The 13,197-nt window shown below is 39.3% G+C and overlaps 1 protein-coding gene and 1 long non-coding RNA gene across 6 annotated transcripts in view; one reads left to right on the forward strand and one right to left on the reverse strand.

Annotated features, from left to right (window-relative positions):
- LOC110363484 (uncharacterized) overlaps nucleotides 1-13,197 on the forward strand; it is a 79,742-nt gene that overhangs the window by 48,448 nt on the left and 18,097 nt on the right. Inside the window, exons 6-9 of the long non-coding RNA XR_010467627.1 lie at nucleotides 10,448-10,632; nucleotides 12,002-12,123; nucleotides 12,808-12,852; nucleotides 12,937-13,027. This is a non-coding gene — a long non-coding RNA (uncharacterized LOC110363484). The remainder of the gene's footprint in view (nucleotides 1-10,447; nucleotides 10,633-12,001; nucleotides 12,124-12,807; nucleotides 12,853-12,936; nucleotides 13,028-13,197) is intronic.
- Nucleotides 152-13,197, reverse strand: part of CHRM2 (cholinergic receptor muscarinic 2) — a 108,605-nt gene continuing 95,559 nt past the window's right edge. For 2 of the 5 annotated variants that reach the window (XM_065065072.1, XM_065065750.1), the window contains 2 exons: nucleotides 7,515-8,950; nucleotides 152-3,897 (listed from right to left, as the gene is read on the reverse strand). In XM_065065072.1, coding sequence (XP_064921144.1) covers nucleotides 3,861-3,897; nucleotides 7,515-8,911 — 1,434 coding nt within the window. In that variant the 5' untranslated portion in view covers nucleotides 8,912-8,950 and the 3' untranslated portion in view covers nucleotides 152-3,860. 5 annotated transcript variants of the gene reach the window in all.

Here is a 13,197-nt window from a genome sequence, read left to right on the forward strand (position 1 = left end):
TTAAATTTTTTCTTTTAATTACTACAGACAGTCCCACAGCCCTGTGGCTACTGTAGGGAAACTACTCTTCTCCACTTACTATTTCAGTTTCATATTTCACAGGGTATTTCACTCAGTGTAAAAAAAAAAAAAGATACCACATACAAACCCATTTTTATTATTGTTATAATTCACTGTTTAATGCAATGCTTTAACTAGAAATACAACTCAGCAGAAGTACATACACATATATTGCATGTAATTTTAGTTGTGTCCTCAAAATATTTCAAACCCTCATTGTCTCAGACCTTCGTGAGTTGTTTTGGTAAAGCACCTTCTTCCTTCATCCTGTGTAACATATTTTAATGTTGTTGAATAACACAGATGTTTTTCTTCCAAATGGAGCACAACATTACATCCAAATTCCCAGCTAATATGACTTTATCAAACTTTGCTTTCACTGTATGAATTTTGTGTATAATATGTATATATCTATACAGTATATATAAATATATATCTATAATGTATATACAATCAAGTGGGTCAGCTTTACACAGCTAACCATAAACTTGTGCTTATCTTATTTATATGAGATCAAATGTACGGCATCAAGAATTTGACCAGTCCCCGACTTGTAAGGTCCTCAGTTCTCGATTTTACCATATGATTTTGAATATCACATACACATAATGCATTGCCTTCTTTCTTGCAGTAGTATTTTCTTTTGAAGAAAAGAATGCAGTTGGGTTTTTTTTGTATAAATAAATAACAGGTTTTCCATACCCATAAGTTAAAAAAAGTCTCAAGAAGAGATGAGGTTCTTCCTCATACATAGAGCTTGAAGAGTAATTGGACATTCATTGTAGATATATTTACATTATAACCTTATCTGGATAGTATTACACATAATGCATTATTTTTTACACAGTCAAGATATGGTGTTGGTCATATTAAAACACACTATCTAAAGGTATTTACAAACTGTGAGTCTCTAACTTACCAACCACCTCTGCAAAGTGACACCAGAATTAAGGGATAAGATATAAGGAAGTCTGTTTACTGGCAACTGTGGCACTCTTGCCAGTGTTTTTATTATTATTACTACAACTGCTACAATGATGTGCTTTAGAGAAGGGCTGTCTTTGGGGTATAGGTGTACAGACAGAGTTTCAGCGGGGGCAGAAAACCATCCCATGCCCAAACCTACATGAGCTGGGTGGAGCAGACAAGTAATCTGACCGTGACCTTGTCTGTCCCTTCGCAAGTCAGGGTATGCCAAGCTCGTCTCCCTGTGCTTTCTTCAGTGCTGTCAGGTAAGACAGTCCAAACATTTAACATCCAGGAAAATCCTTCCTTCCAAAGGCCACTGTAGCATGGACTGTGATCACACTGACTCATGGACCAGCCACAGCCACTTCTCACAGAGAGTCAGAGAACTTTGGGACATCTCAAAGAAAAGTTTCTGTGTGCTTCTTAGCAAGTACAGTTGAAAAAAACCAAACCAAACTGAAATTTTTAAAAAGGAAAGAAAAAGGAAACTGAAGAGTTGAAGAAGAGTTGTTACCTAATGGCACTTTTCAGGTTATGCAGAGCTTTGGAAGGCAAAAACACACCAGAATTTTTTTCTCTTTATTTGGTTAATACCGGAAAGAAGTGTATATAACAAATCCACCCAGTATCCTGAAATATGAGGCCTGGGAGGACTGATATGCTCTTGTAACCCAGTAGTTCCACAATGTAGAAAGAGCCCATAGCAAAAGGAGGGCAGTAAATGTATAGGAGGAATGATTGCATTGGTTGTGGTAAATGATTCATGTCCAACACAGCCTTGCTATAATTACATTCTTAGACTTAGTTTCTCACTGAATACTCTGCTAGTAAGCACAGGAATGAAAGGGGATTCAAGGGAAAGGAGGGCTGCCTTAACATTGCACAGGGCATGAAATTAATCTGTGCATGTTGCTGCATGATATTCCACTACAAGTTAACTCTTTGCCATTGTCCGGTGTTATTTCTAATATGGAGATGATAAAACTGGGGAAGAAGAGAATTGATTTGTCTTTATTTCATATGAGAGGTTTTTTTTCACTTTCAATTTAAAAGCCATGCAGAAAAGATTTATGGAACTTGTCACTCCGCATAGTAGTTTGGGCTTCAGTGGATGGGGATTTGCATGCTAGGCAAGGCAGCATTTTGGATGGGTTAAAGAATTTGAATGCCAGCATTCACAGTGCCTGAAAGGCAAGAGGAACTGCACACCTGTAGTTGAAACACAGGCAAAATCCTTGTTAAAGTGAGGAAGGAAAGCTTTTTGTTAAGACTGTGACAAAAGAGGAAAGACAGGCAGAGAAATGAGAAAAGAAGCCACAGCAAATTAAGGACCATCTATCAGCTTTCTTCAGGGAAAGATTTTCTGTAAATTAAAAAAAAAAAAAAAAAAGTTTCTTAAAAGTCTAGAGCTTTTCATGATATACAAGAACAACAAAAGCGATACTGTATAGAAATCATATCCTTAGCAAGGGTCTCTAGGCATGTTAAATAAAATACATGTAGACCCAGGGGTGAAAAAAAGCTTACTTCTTTTAATCTTAGTTTCTGCCACTTGCACTACTGTCAGCTGAGAGTACAGAGCCATCCAGGAGGAGATCTTTAAAATATCAAAGGCTATTAGACTCCAAACCCACTACCTCTTAGCAAACACCACTCAGTCCCAGAACCAGAGTGTTTTCGTGCTGTTTCTTACCTAAGATTTAGCTTCTCACAAGAAGAACCTGGCTTTGTAAGAACCAGAGATTTTTAGGAATGATTGTAACGTGAGGAATGGAAAACAGTATCAGCAGCACTCTCTACTGGTACTCCCACCCTCATGTGACGGCTGTGAGGATGCTTTACGTATTTCATCTTTCAAGTCTGGTACCAGGATCAGGTTTGGGCAACAGAAGTGGCAAGGAGAGTTGCTTCCAGTCGAGGAGTAAAATTCAAAGTCTGCTACCTCAGCATCACAGGAGAAACCAGGAGCTGTATCTGCAGGCAGCACTGGGCCAGCTGTCACATCCATAGGAATGAAGGACAGCTATCAAAATCAATCAAAAACACGGAAGCGGACAGTGAGTTTTTACTAGCAAGCTTCACTGCAAAGCAGGCACATGGATATGTTTGAATCCAACAGGAGATGAAACAACAACAAAAAAATTATCATCTTCTCCTGCCCCTATCCCAGCTAGAATGGCCAGGAGCAGCTGGGACACCCTGAGGGCTTCCTCACCAGTGTGTGGGCTGTTCTCACTACAGCCATGTTCAGTAGAGACACCTCCTCTTGTTGTTATGTTTTCCTCCACCAGAAAAATACAAGCCAGAGAGCTGTTAGATGTAGCATTTGCTTTTGTTCCCTTCATGTTTTGAAGCAACTGATCCCTGGGGTCCATTTGAACACTCTTTTCCCCATGATCATTTGTGAGGAAAAAAAAAAAAGAAAGAAAATCTGACCTATAGTGATGTGTTTGTTGGCTTTGGACTGTTTTCCATGAGGCGATGTTTAAACACTTTGGTATCTCTGAATGGATCCACATGATTCCTAGCAAATCAAATTGAAATCCCAAACAGAAGGCTGACAGACATTCTTCTCAGGTTTTGTCCTCACTGGAAAATAGATTTCTCAACTTCAGCTTCTTGTTTGCTTGCTTCCTTTCTTCTTTCCTTCTTTCTCTTTCTTTCTCTTTCCCTTTTTTAACTTGAATGCTCAGAAAAGGTACCAGTTGGATTGGCATATCTTCAGGCTGTCGTTCTCTCCCTGGAGAGTGAAGGTAGGGCTGGCCTGTGACAGAACAAGTCACTCCCCTGGATCTGCTGAGCTGACAGATCCTGTTGCAGCAGGGCTGTTGTTAAGGGGTGGTTGGGCTTTTCAGCTTTAGCCTGTTTCTGGAAATGATTAAAAAGAAAAAGAGAAAGCAAAAAGTGCTAGCTGCAGGGTTTGTTTTGTTTTGTTTTGTTTTTCTTGTAAGTCACCTGCACAGCTTGCTCATTTTCTATGTGAAACAAAATGGCAAGCACAGCACGTGGTGTGGACGTGCCACTAGAATCCTCTGGCCAAGCTCAAGGTGAAGACGTGGCAGCACCAGCAGCAGGGCCGCCAGGGGCCTTGGGGGTGACGGGGCACAGGTGACAGCCAGGGAAGCTGGAGAAGATACCCAGGGAGCACTGCTCTTCACGACCGACATCTACATCTTGCAGAACTATCACTCAGAAGGGAAGTGAAACCTGCTGAACATTGTTTGGGACACAAAGGAAAGACAGAAGAGCTCAAAAGATGTTCAAAACAACAAACTATTTTGTGGCTCTCAAATATTATCCCTCTTTTTGTCTTACTGAGCCACAACCAGCTGAAGACTCAAGAGGTTCACAGTGTCTCAGGACAAGGCTCTGAGCCCTCTCTGCCTCTGGGAGAGGTTAAACAGTGTCATGTTAAACAGTGGTTAAACAGTGTTTAAGTTAGGGCTCTGCACCTGCCACCAGCTGCCAGTAAGCACAACATGGACAGGTTCCCATGCAATATCTTGGATGTTATATATTATTTGCTGTGCATATAAACCATGTTGGGGTGTGTTTGTAAGACTGCGTGTAAATGAGGAGGTGCATTATGTAGTCTATTTTTACACTGTTTAATTGGCTGCAAATATGGATGTACCACGGAAGTATTTTTTAATCAAACTGGTACAAGACAGAAACACATGGCATTGTGTATCCTGCAAACCTTTTAAATATACTATAAAACAAACATAAGCATCATAACCTCATGTCATCAAATACAGTGGTGGTGCTAGGAAAAAGTGCCAGAAAGCTTCAAACTGAAGATTTATTTTGTTTTGTTTTTCTTTTATGTTTCATGAATGCTGGCCCCAAAATATTTTTTTTTCTGCATGGTATTTTGAGTGTCATCAGATCATGTGATGAAAAAGTATAATTGTAATCTATATCTTGCACTTCTTAACCTGTAGAAGTGTCCTTAGTTAGAGGAATTCATAATTTATGAACAAGTGACAGCTTCAAAGGTCAGAATAAAAAATTTGCATACCTCATGGAAAACTGGAATTAAAGTTTAAATAAGAATATACAAACCGCTATTTCCCAATTTGAACATCTGTACTATTGATACCCCCAGCACTTGCTGAAAGAAAGAAGCAGGTGTGTTTTTTATGAAACTTTTCTAACGAAGTAAGATTTTAAAATGACCACAGTTCATTTTATCTTTGATTTTCATCTGGATTTTTTAATACTGTGGAGAAGAAATGGTCTAGAAATGATCATGTAAATCTTTCTTTTGTCCTGTCAAGATAAGCCCAGTGAATGTAGTTTTGAAAGACAAGCAGCTCTCAGTTTTGCAAGCCTTATCATTAGGCATTCTTTCTTACAAGCAGGAAGATGAAAATAGTGATAGTAAATAAGACTCAAAATGAGTAAGGGTTGCAAAATTGGATCCTTGGCTGCATGGAGACACTTAGATATATTAGGGCAAAATCACTATGAGTGTAAAATCAATGAATTCATACTAAGACACGTTAATCCTGAGTTTAATGTGGCTTTAATTTACTGCAGTTTAATCCTCCTCATTTTCACTTTCTGCTAGGAACTTGTACTTTGAAATGTGAAAATTGTCATATTGCCAAAGTGCTTTGACACTGTGTTCCAATAAGCTTGTCAAATGTAAAACTTAAGTCTGTAAGATTAATTTCACTGTAATCTTGAAGGTAGCTATTTTGAAATGCATTTTGGAAGACTCTAATGTGGTAGCATGAAATAACAGAATGATTTTGTGTCCTATTTGGCAAGTGGCTTTCACTCCAGAAGGCAGTCTCTTGGGACACTTTCTATGCAGTAAACTACTTTTTTTGGGTAACAAAATCTGTAGGTGTACCTTCACTAGGGCCTGGAAATTAGAGTTACTAGGAAGGAGGTAACTAGAATACACATAACTCACAGACAATTACTGTTTTCAGTAATCTGATATACTTTGTCCTATCCACACAGTGCTCAGTTGTGCTACAATATATACCAGATATTGAAGTAGAAAATTCTTTGCCAGGCAGAAGGAATCTGAATTTGAGCTGATGTGGAGTAGCAGATAATATGTGAAATTTACCCCTGCCAGCCCCCTATCAAGATTAATTCAGTATCTGGTTTTGTGTAATTACTGTTTTTCCCTCTGCCTTTTTATTAGCATTATCCCTTGGTTTACAGTGAAAATATTGCTCCCAGCTGGTACAAAAAGAAATGCAGCCAAATCTGTTCCACAAAGTAAACATCTTGTCCAGGATATACCTATGAGGGACCCCGGTTTCACACTAAGAGCTTAGGCAGATCTTGATCTGTGTGGGCACATCAGTCCATCTAATTCTTTTCCTCAATAGATGAGTGTGAATCATCTTTTGACTGGTCAAGATTATAGTCATCTAATATTAATCATTCTGTTGAGCCTCAGCATACCTTTTCATCCATACATCCAACTTTAAAAGGATGTAACCTCAGTTTTCCTAGTAATAACCTTGTTTCTGTTGTTCAACTGAGGCCCTTTGTTTGGCCATCATGGTGACTGTCTGGATGAGACTTTTGAATTTACAACTTCTTTCGATATTCAGTCTTCATGCCCTGGACAAGTAAGGTACAAAAAGGAAGAAAAGGCTGATGGAGGTAAAAGACAAATCCATGGGTGGATGTTATATGACAAACAAAGTGAATAAAATTGTCTTAAAAGCTTTGGTTTACATAGATGCTGAAATAGTCTTGGTATGTAGCAATCTGGAAGAGACTGTCTTTTTTACTTTTATCTTGACGTGATGAAGGAATCACAGAACAAAATCCCATAGAAGGGGACAAGTGGCAGACTTCAAATGATATGCATCTTAGACAATGGTTCCATGTTGACCATAAGTAAAATTTCAGAACTGATGCAGTTTTGGAAATGGTAGTGTCATACGCAACATAAGTTTTAGCGTGATTTACCTAACATTAAGCTTCTCACATGACAGTGACAATAAAACTTTAGACAACTTCGAGACTCAGAAAATTTATACCATGATTCATCTGGATTATGTACAGATCTTCCAAACTCCTATGCCTCTTCCACACAGTTATTGTTAAAATTCCACTATTTTTCCCTAGATGAACACATATTAAACAGACACAGAAAAAAAAAAAAAAAAAGAACAAGTATTTCACATAAAATGACAAAAAATTGTAGACTCTAAAGCCCTTCTGCAGAATACTCTCAGAAACTAAGGAATTGTGCCTCCAGTCCACACACTTGAATAATTTTTCAAATATCCTCATGTCCTCGAGACTTATTTTCAATAATTTAAAAAAATGTTTTTAACTGTAGTTCTCAGGGGTGGAGGTGATGCCCCATGTCAGTGTTTGCACTAACATTCTGGATTGCACGTTCCATAGAAGATCATAAAGTGCTATGGCATGTTGTACTTTTTTGATTTAATTTTGAACTTCTTCATCCTTTTCACTATTATTTTTATTATTCTTATTTTTACCTCGTAGCTCCTATATTCTTGTAATGACACATAAGAAGGTGCTTAAAGGTCTTCTTAAACGTAGCATTGCAGAGCGCATAACAAGCGGGGTTGATGGTGCTGTTGATATAACAGAGCCAATAACCTATGGTCCATACAGTGCCAGGGATGCAGGATGCACAGAAGCTGTTGATGAGCACCATCACATTGTATGGGGTCCAGGTGATGATGAAGGCCAGGAGAATGGCTAAAATAGTCCTTGTCACTTTTTTCTCTCTAGAAGGAGGTGGTTTCTTTTTGGCTGGCTGTTTTGTCATCTTGACAATTTTCCGGGCTACACTATTCTGCTTCTCATCCCCATTGGCACCTACGATCTCCACAGCAGTGTTGATCGGGGCACAGCAGTCTCCCTTTTGGGACTTGGTGACTATCCTGATGCATGTCAGCTTGGAGTTCTCCACTTTGAGATGGTCTTGGGAGGCAGAAGCCTGGCTAGCATCTTTGGCAGCTTCATCCTCTTTCATGTTGGAAGCGACCACGCTGACAGAGGTGGAGTCATTGGAGCTCTCCTTCTCCTCCCCTTGAACACAGTTTTCCATCACAGTGTCTCCAGTGGTTTTTCCATTCTGAATTTTGCTGTGCTCCAACCCATCCCCACTGGTCGGGATGTTGTTATTGTTTGGTTTCACTATTTTGCCTTGGACAAGGCTCGGGGAAACTGTATCTTGGTTTTGGGCAGTTTCCTTTTTCCCTTTCTTTATCCGACTCTTACTGGCTCGAGAGATTTGCCAGTAAAGGACAGTCATGATGATAACAGGCAAATAGAAGGCTGCAATGGCAGTTCCAAAAGTGACGGCAGCATTGGAAAAAAACTGGATGTAGCAATCCCCATCTGGGACAGTCCTCCCTCCCACAATGAACTGCCAGAAGAGAATTGCAGGGGCCCACAGGATGAAGGAGAGCACCCATGCAGCTGCGATCATCATGCCTGCCATCTTAGTGGTCCGCTTGACAGGATATGTTAGAGGCTTGGTGACACAAAAGTATCTGTCAAAGCTGATAATGAGGAGGTTCATTACAGAGGCATTGCTGACCACGTAGTCAAGAGCCAGCCAGAGGTCGCACACCACAGGCCCTAAGGGCCAGTAGCCTATCACAGTGTAGAGGGTATAGAGGTTCATAGAAAAGATGCCAATGATCAAGTCAGCGCAGGCCAAGCTGAACAGGAAATAGTTGTTGACAGTCTGTAGATGCCTGTTGACTTTGATTGACACCATGACCAGGATGTTCCCAATTATGGTGACAAGACTGAGAGACCCTGCTACCAGGACAATGAAGACCACCTCCACAGTTTTATAGGGGCTCTCCAGAGCCATCACATTTTCATTGGAAGAGTTTATGTATGTTGAGTTATTCATTTCTGTACAGCTAACAGGTTACTCAGTTATCACTTAAGCCTGCGGAGGAAAGAAAACAAAACAGATACCATCATGAAATTAGTCCCTTTGCCTTTAGGAAATGGATCACAGAAAAAACCTTTTTCAAAAGAGTTTAAATATAGAAGATGTGTACAGAAGGACCAGTTCAGCTTTGACTAATTCAAACACCTTGCAACATATAATATCCACTTCAGTATAATGTAACAACACGATACCTCTAAATATGTGACAAAGACACAACATTTGAACCCAGATCTAGATTTCTAAATGCTCAGATGCATTTTTCTCTTTGTCCTATTATAAAAATAATAGTGCCTTGAAAATTTTGGAACTGGACCCGCATATTAATTTATTTCTTACAAACAAAATAGTTCACATTGCTCATTTCAAACCCTATTCTCAATGAAAAAATCCAGTCCTAAGTGTATGCCATTCTTACAACCCAAGGTGAAGATGTGATTTACCAGGAGTCAAATCCCACAAAGGTGACTAATGTTTCCATATTTCCTTCATGGTCCACCTGTGTACACTTCTGTGAGGGTTGTGGAACAAGTTTGTGTCACGTCTCCCTCTAATTTTCTAACACTGCAGTTACTCTTTTTGTCAACACTTGCAAAGATTTTGGCGCTACATCAATCTAAAGTTATTAGTGTGCCAATAAACAAAAAAAGAGTAGGACTGTTGAAGTCAATAGAATTAGAAAACTTACCTCAGTTGAGCACCTGGCTATTAAAGTTAGATGTGTGCAATTTTTCAGTGAGATTAAATTAGGGTTTTTATATTCTCCTGACTAATTGTACCTGGAAAAAGGGTCATTGTTTGGTGGGGCTTTTTTTAACATGATGAGATTATCTCTTGATGCTTACTTGCTTGTATTTCCAACATTTTTTTCAAATCACACTATTTTTAACCTGTAACATATAAAGCTATGACAGAAGGTATGAAATGGATAGCAGGATAACAAAACAAATAAAAATCTGTTCTGCTTATACACAGCAATTATTTTTGTGCTCTATATAGCCTAGTGGTAGTACTCAATAAATAATAATTAAACTACTAGCAATATATATTTGATAGAAGACTAAGAAAACAGAACATGCTTTTGCCTTAAGGATATGTACAATCCTTTTGTGCATCCCCTGGAAGTCAACAGAATGCACTGAAATTGTAGTCAGTCTCTGAGCACTCATTATTTATAAGCTATGCTCAAGGGATTATAGAGGCATGAAGGCCAGATGTGACAGAGAAGTTAGACTGTTTCTAATTGGAATATCCTCCTTTTTTTTCCCCACCCATAAGGCATCATTTATTCAAGACAAAGCTTCTAAAATTGGGGTGCAATCAAAGGAAGACAAAAAATTCACTCATGCTTGGCTCTTCCATACACCAGGGACTAAGGAATCTTCCCTTAGCTTCTGTCACTGACCTCCTGATGCACAGATGTATACAATCCATGTCACTTCAACAGAGCAATGCATTTTCACTGTCATTTCATCAATGCATTTTTTCTTTCAGATGCAAAAGGAAGATGACGATTCAGAATGTCAGCACAACAGCAAAAACCCTTCTGACCCCTGAGAAAAATAGGCAAGTCTGTCTCTGTGGAAAAGTAAAAGTGCTATACCAGAGTAAAGATTTTCTGACTGAAGAAACTTTGTAATCTTACAAAAACATACTTGAAGAAATACAACTGTCAGAAGGTGGGGCTCATGCATTTGACTTTGCTTTCAAAAACAGCTAAAATTTTTTTGCCAATTTCATGTTGAAGTGAACACATGGATAAGTAGAGGAACATAAAGCTAGACAGACATTTTTTTCCTACTATCTATTCATAGGTACATCCCTAAAATCCTTGGGATCAGGTTCAAGAGAACAAAACTATGAGGAAGAATGTTTTAATTAAATATGTACTTTGTACAGTAAGAGTAGGCTGAGAAGAACAGAACAGAATTTATGCTCAGTGCAAAAAATAGACAGGAGAATAGCCCAGACATCTTTAATATATAGGGCTGTCATTTCAGCAATTCACTGTGTGTTTTTTTACCCAAAGCCCCACAGCTGAGCAGCTGGCTACCCAGCTAGATGTGTAAGATATCAATTTTTTGGGGCAAGCTAAGAACTTCTCCCAAGCAAAATTGTTTATGAACATTCTTGACAGAATGCATGTTTGATGAAAAGACAAAATAACTCACAGAGTTGTATCGATTTCAAGAAAAATTTCAGCTGAAAGAGTTTGTGATCCAGGGCTCTGCAGCTACCTCTGGTGACAGAGAGTGAGAGGGGTAGTAAGAAGGGAAAAGAATGAGGATCAAAGCTGAAAAAAATTATACTTTATGATAAGGAAACAGGTGTTTCTCTACAAATTCATTTTGACAAAAGGTTCAGAGGTTTTGCTTTCATACCAATGAAGAATTAGAATTAATTTTAAAACCTTAAAACTTGTCAAACCAAATAATCATCTCCCAGCTAACTTTATTCCTAAGTCTCTCCAGCTGATTTTTTTGTCCAGTTCCTGTGGAAATATTGGTAATTCAGTAAATATTCCCTTGATTTTATTACTTCCAGTGCAAGGAGCTGTATGAGAGCTAAAGCTAAATTTACTTGTTAGGAATGAGATTTCGCCGCCGACTTTTGAATGGAAGCAAACCAGAGGAGTCCCTCTCCCAGTGATCTCTCTTTGCACATAACTTTCCTGCCATGAGGAGGCTGGTAGTTCTGGACTGCAAATTACATTGACAGTTACAGCTTTATTAGTTATGGAGAAACTTGCCTGCTACCACTTACTCCAGTAAAATCTCTCTTTGCTTGCATCAGTATGATTGTAAAGTGAACCATGTTTTGTTCTGTGTGCTGCTGAGAAGGTACAGGGCTGGAAAACATTTGGTTTCAAATGACATATATTATCACTGTTAATATTACTACCACTACATGAGCAGAGACAGGGGTGTCCATGCTTCCGAACCCAAGACCCCTTGAGATTTGCTGGACTCTTTCCTATTGGCTCCAGTAGGGTTTGAATCAAGCCCTAAGTGAGGTTTCTTATGGTGGCTGCTTGCTCCTTTGGTACAGGACTGCCTGTGGACTACTTTTGTTTCTGTCATGCCATGGAGCCCATCCCTCTCGCTGAAGATGCAGTTGTTATGGGAACAGATGTTATTTATTAGGCAATCTAAGGCCAGAGGCATTTCAAGGTAATATGACCTCCTGTTATGAGAAGTACCAGATCTTGTTCTTGAACAAACAGAGCTTTCCTCTTCAAGCCCATGGGTGTTTGTGTGAGTTGCACAATATGGCACTGATTCCCATGGGCTACCATAATTTATCCGTGTATACTAAGTGCATTCTTGCTAAACAGAGAATACCCAGAAAAGGCAAGAAATTTCTCTTGTGACTTGAAAACCAACCAAGATCATTTTCTGAAATATATTTTAAAATATATATGACTTTGTGGAATGCAAACACCATAATCAGTACATGGAAAACACCCAAAGCCAAGAAAACCACATGAAAATAATTCATTGTTTGATTTTTTTATATGTAGTTGAGAAAAATTTCTAGTACAGTAGTTTCTCCCCTCTAAAGAATTCATAGTGCTGAAAATCATTGCCTTCCCTTCCCTTGACTAGACGAGAGTTTGGGACAGAAGTAGGGGATTTGCTGGGCAACATGGTATGTGTAGTTTTGGCCTGGTGTGATGCCAGGGTTTTTTTGCAGTGAGTCATAGTCAGGCAAAGGGTGTGGATGAGTTTACCTGGACGCCCATTACCACTTCAAGGGGAAATGTTGCCCAGGCTGGCACAGGCTGGAACAAACCTTCACAGAGCATGCTGGCAGCAATGGTCTGTTTTGCTTTCCTTCATTTACTTCCCTGACAGGTGCTCGTAGCAGTGAAACAGAGGTTGGATGGATGAAGTCTGCAGGTTAGTTGACTGTAAAAGGGATCCATGGGGAGTGTGAGGAAAGAAAATTATGCCATTCAGGGTGTTCATCCTGTTCCATTGCAGACCATGAGGAGGAGGCTTGCAGAAACAGAAGGGCAAGGAGAAGGGACAAAGACTGTGTGTCACCCTTAGGATCATGAAGCTCAAACGGGAGGTACGTAGGGTACTTCTGACTGTGCTTTTCACTTTTCCTGACAGGAGTCCATCCCTTTGGTGCAGATGAATCTTGTAGCAATCACTGGAATTTTAAATTTAGAATATATATCCAACATCTGTCACAAAACAGACTACGGAAATACTGTGCATATTGAAAAAAAAATGGCT

This window comes from Columba livia, chromosome 1 (genome assembly GCF_036013475.1).
Source record: "Columba livia isolate bColLiv1 breed racing homer chromosome 1, bColLiv1.pat.W.v2, whole genome shotgun sequence".
Taxonomy (NCBI): Eukaryota; Metazoa; Chordata; class Aves; order Columbiformes; family Columbidae; genus Columba; species Columba livia.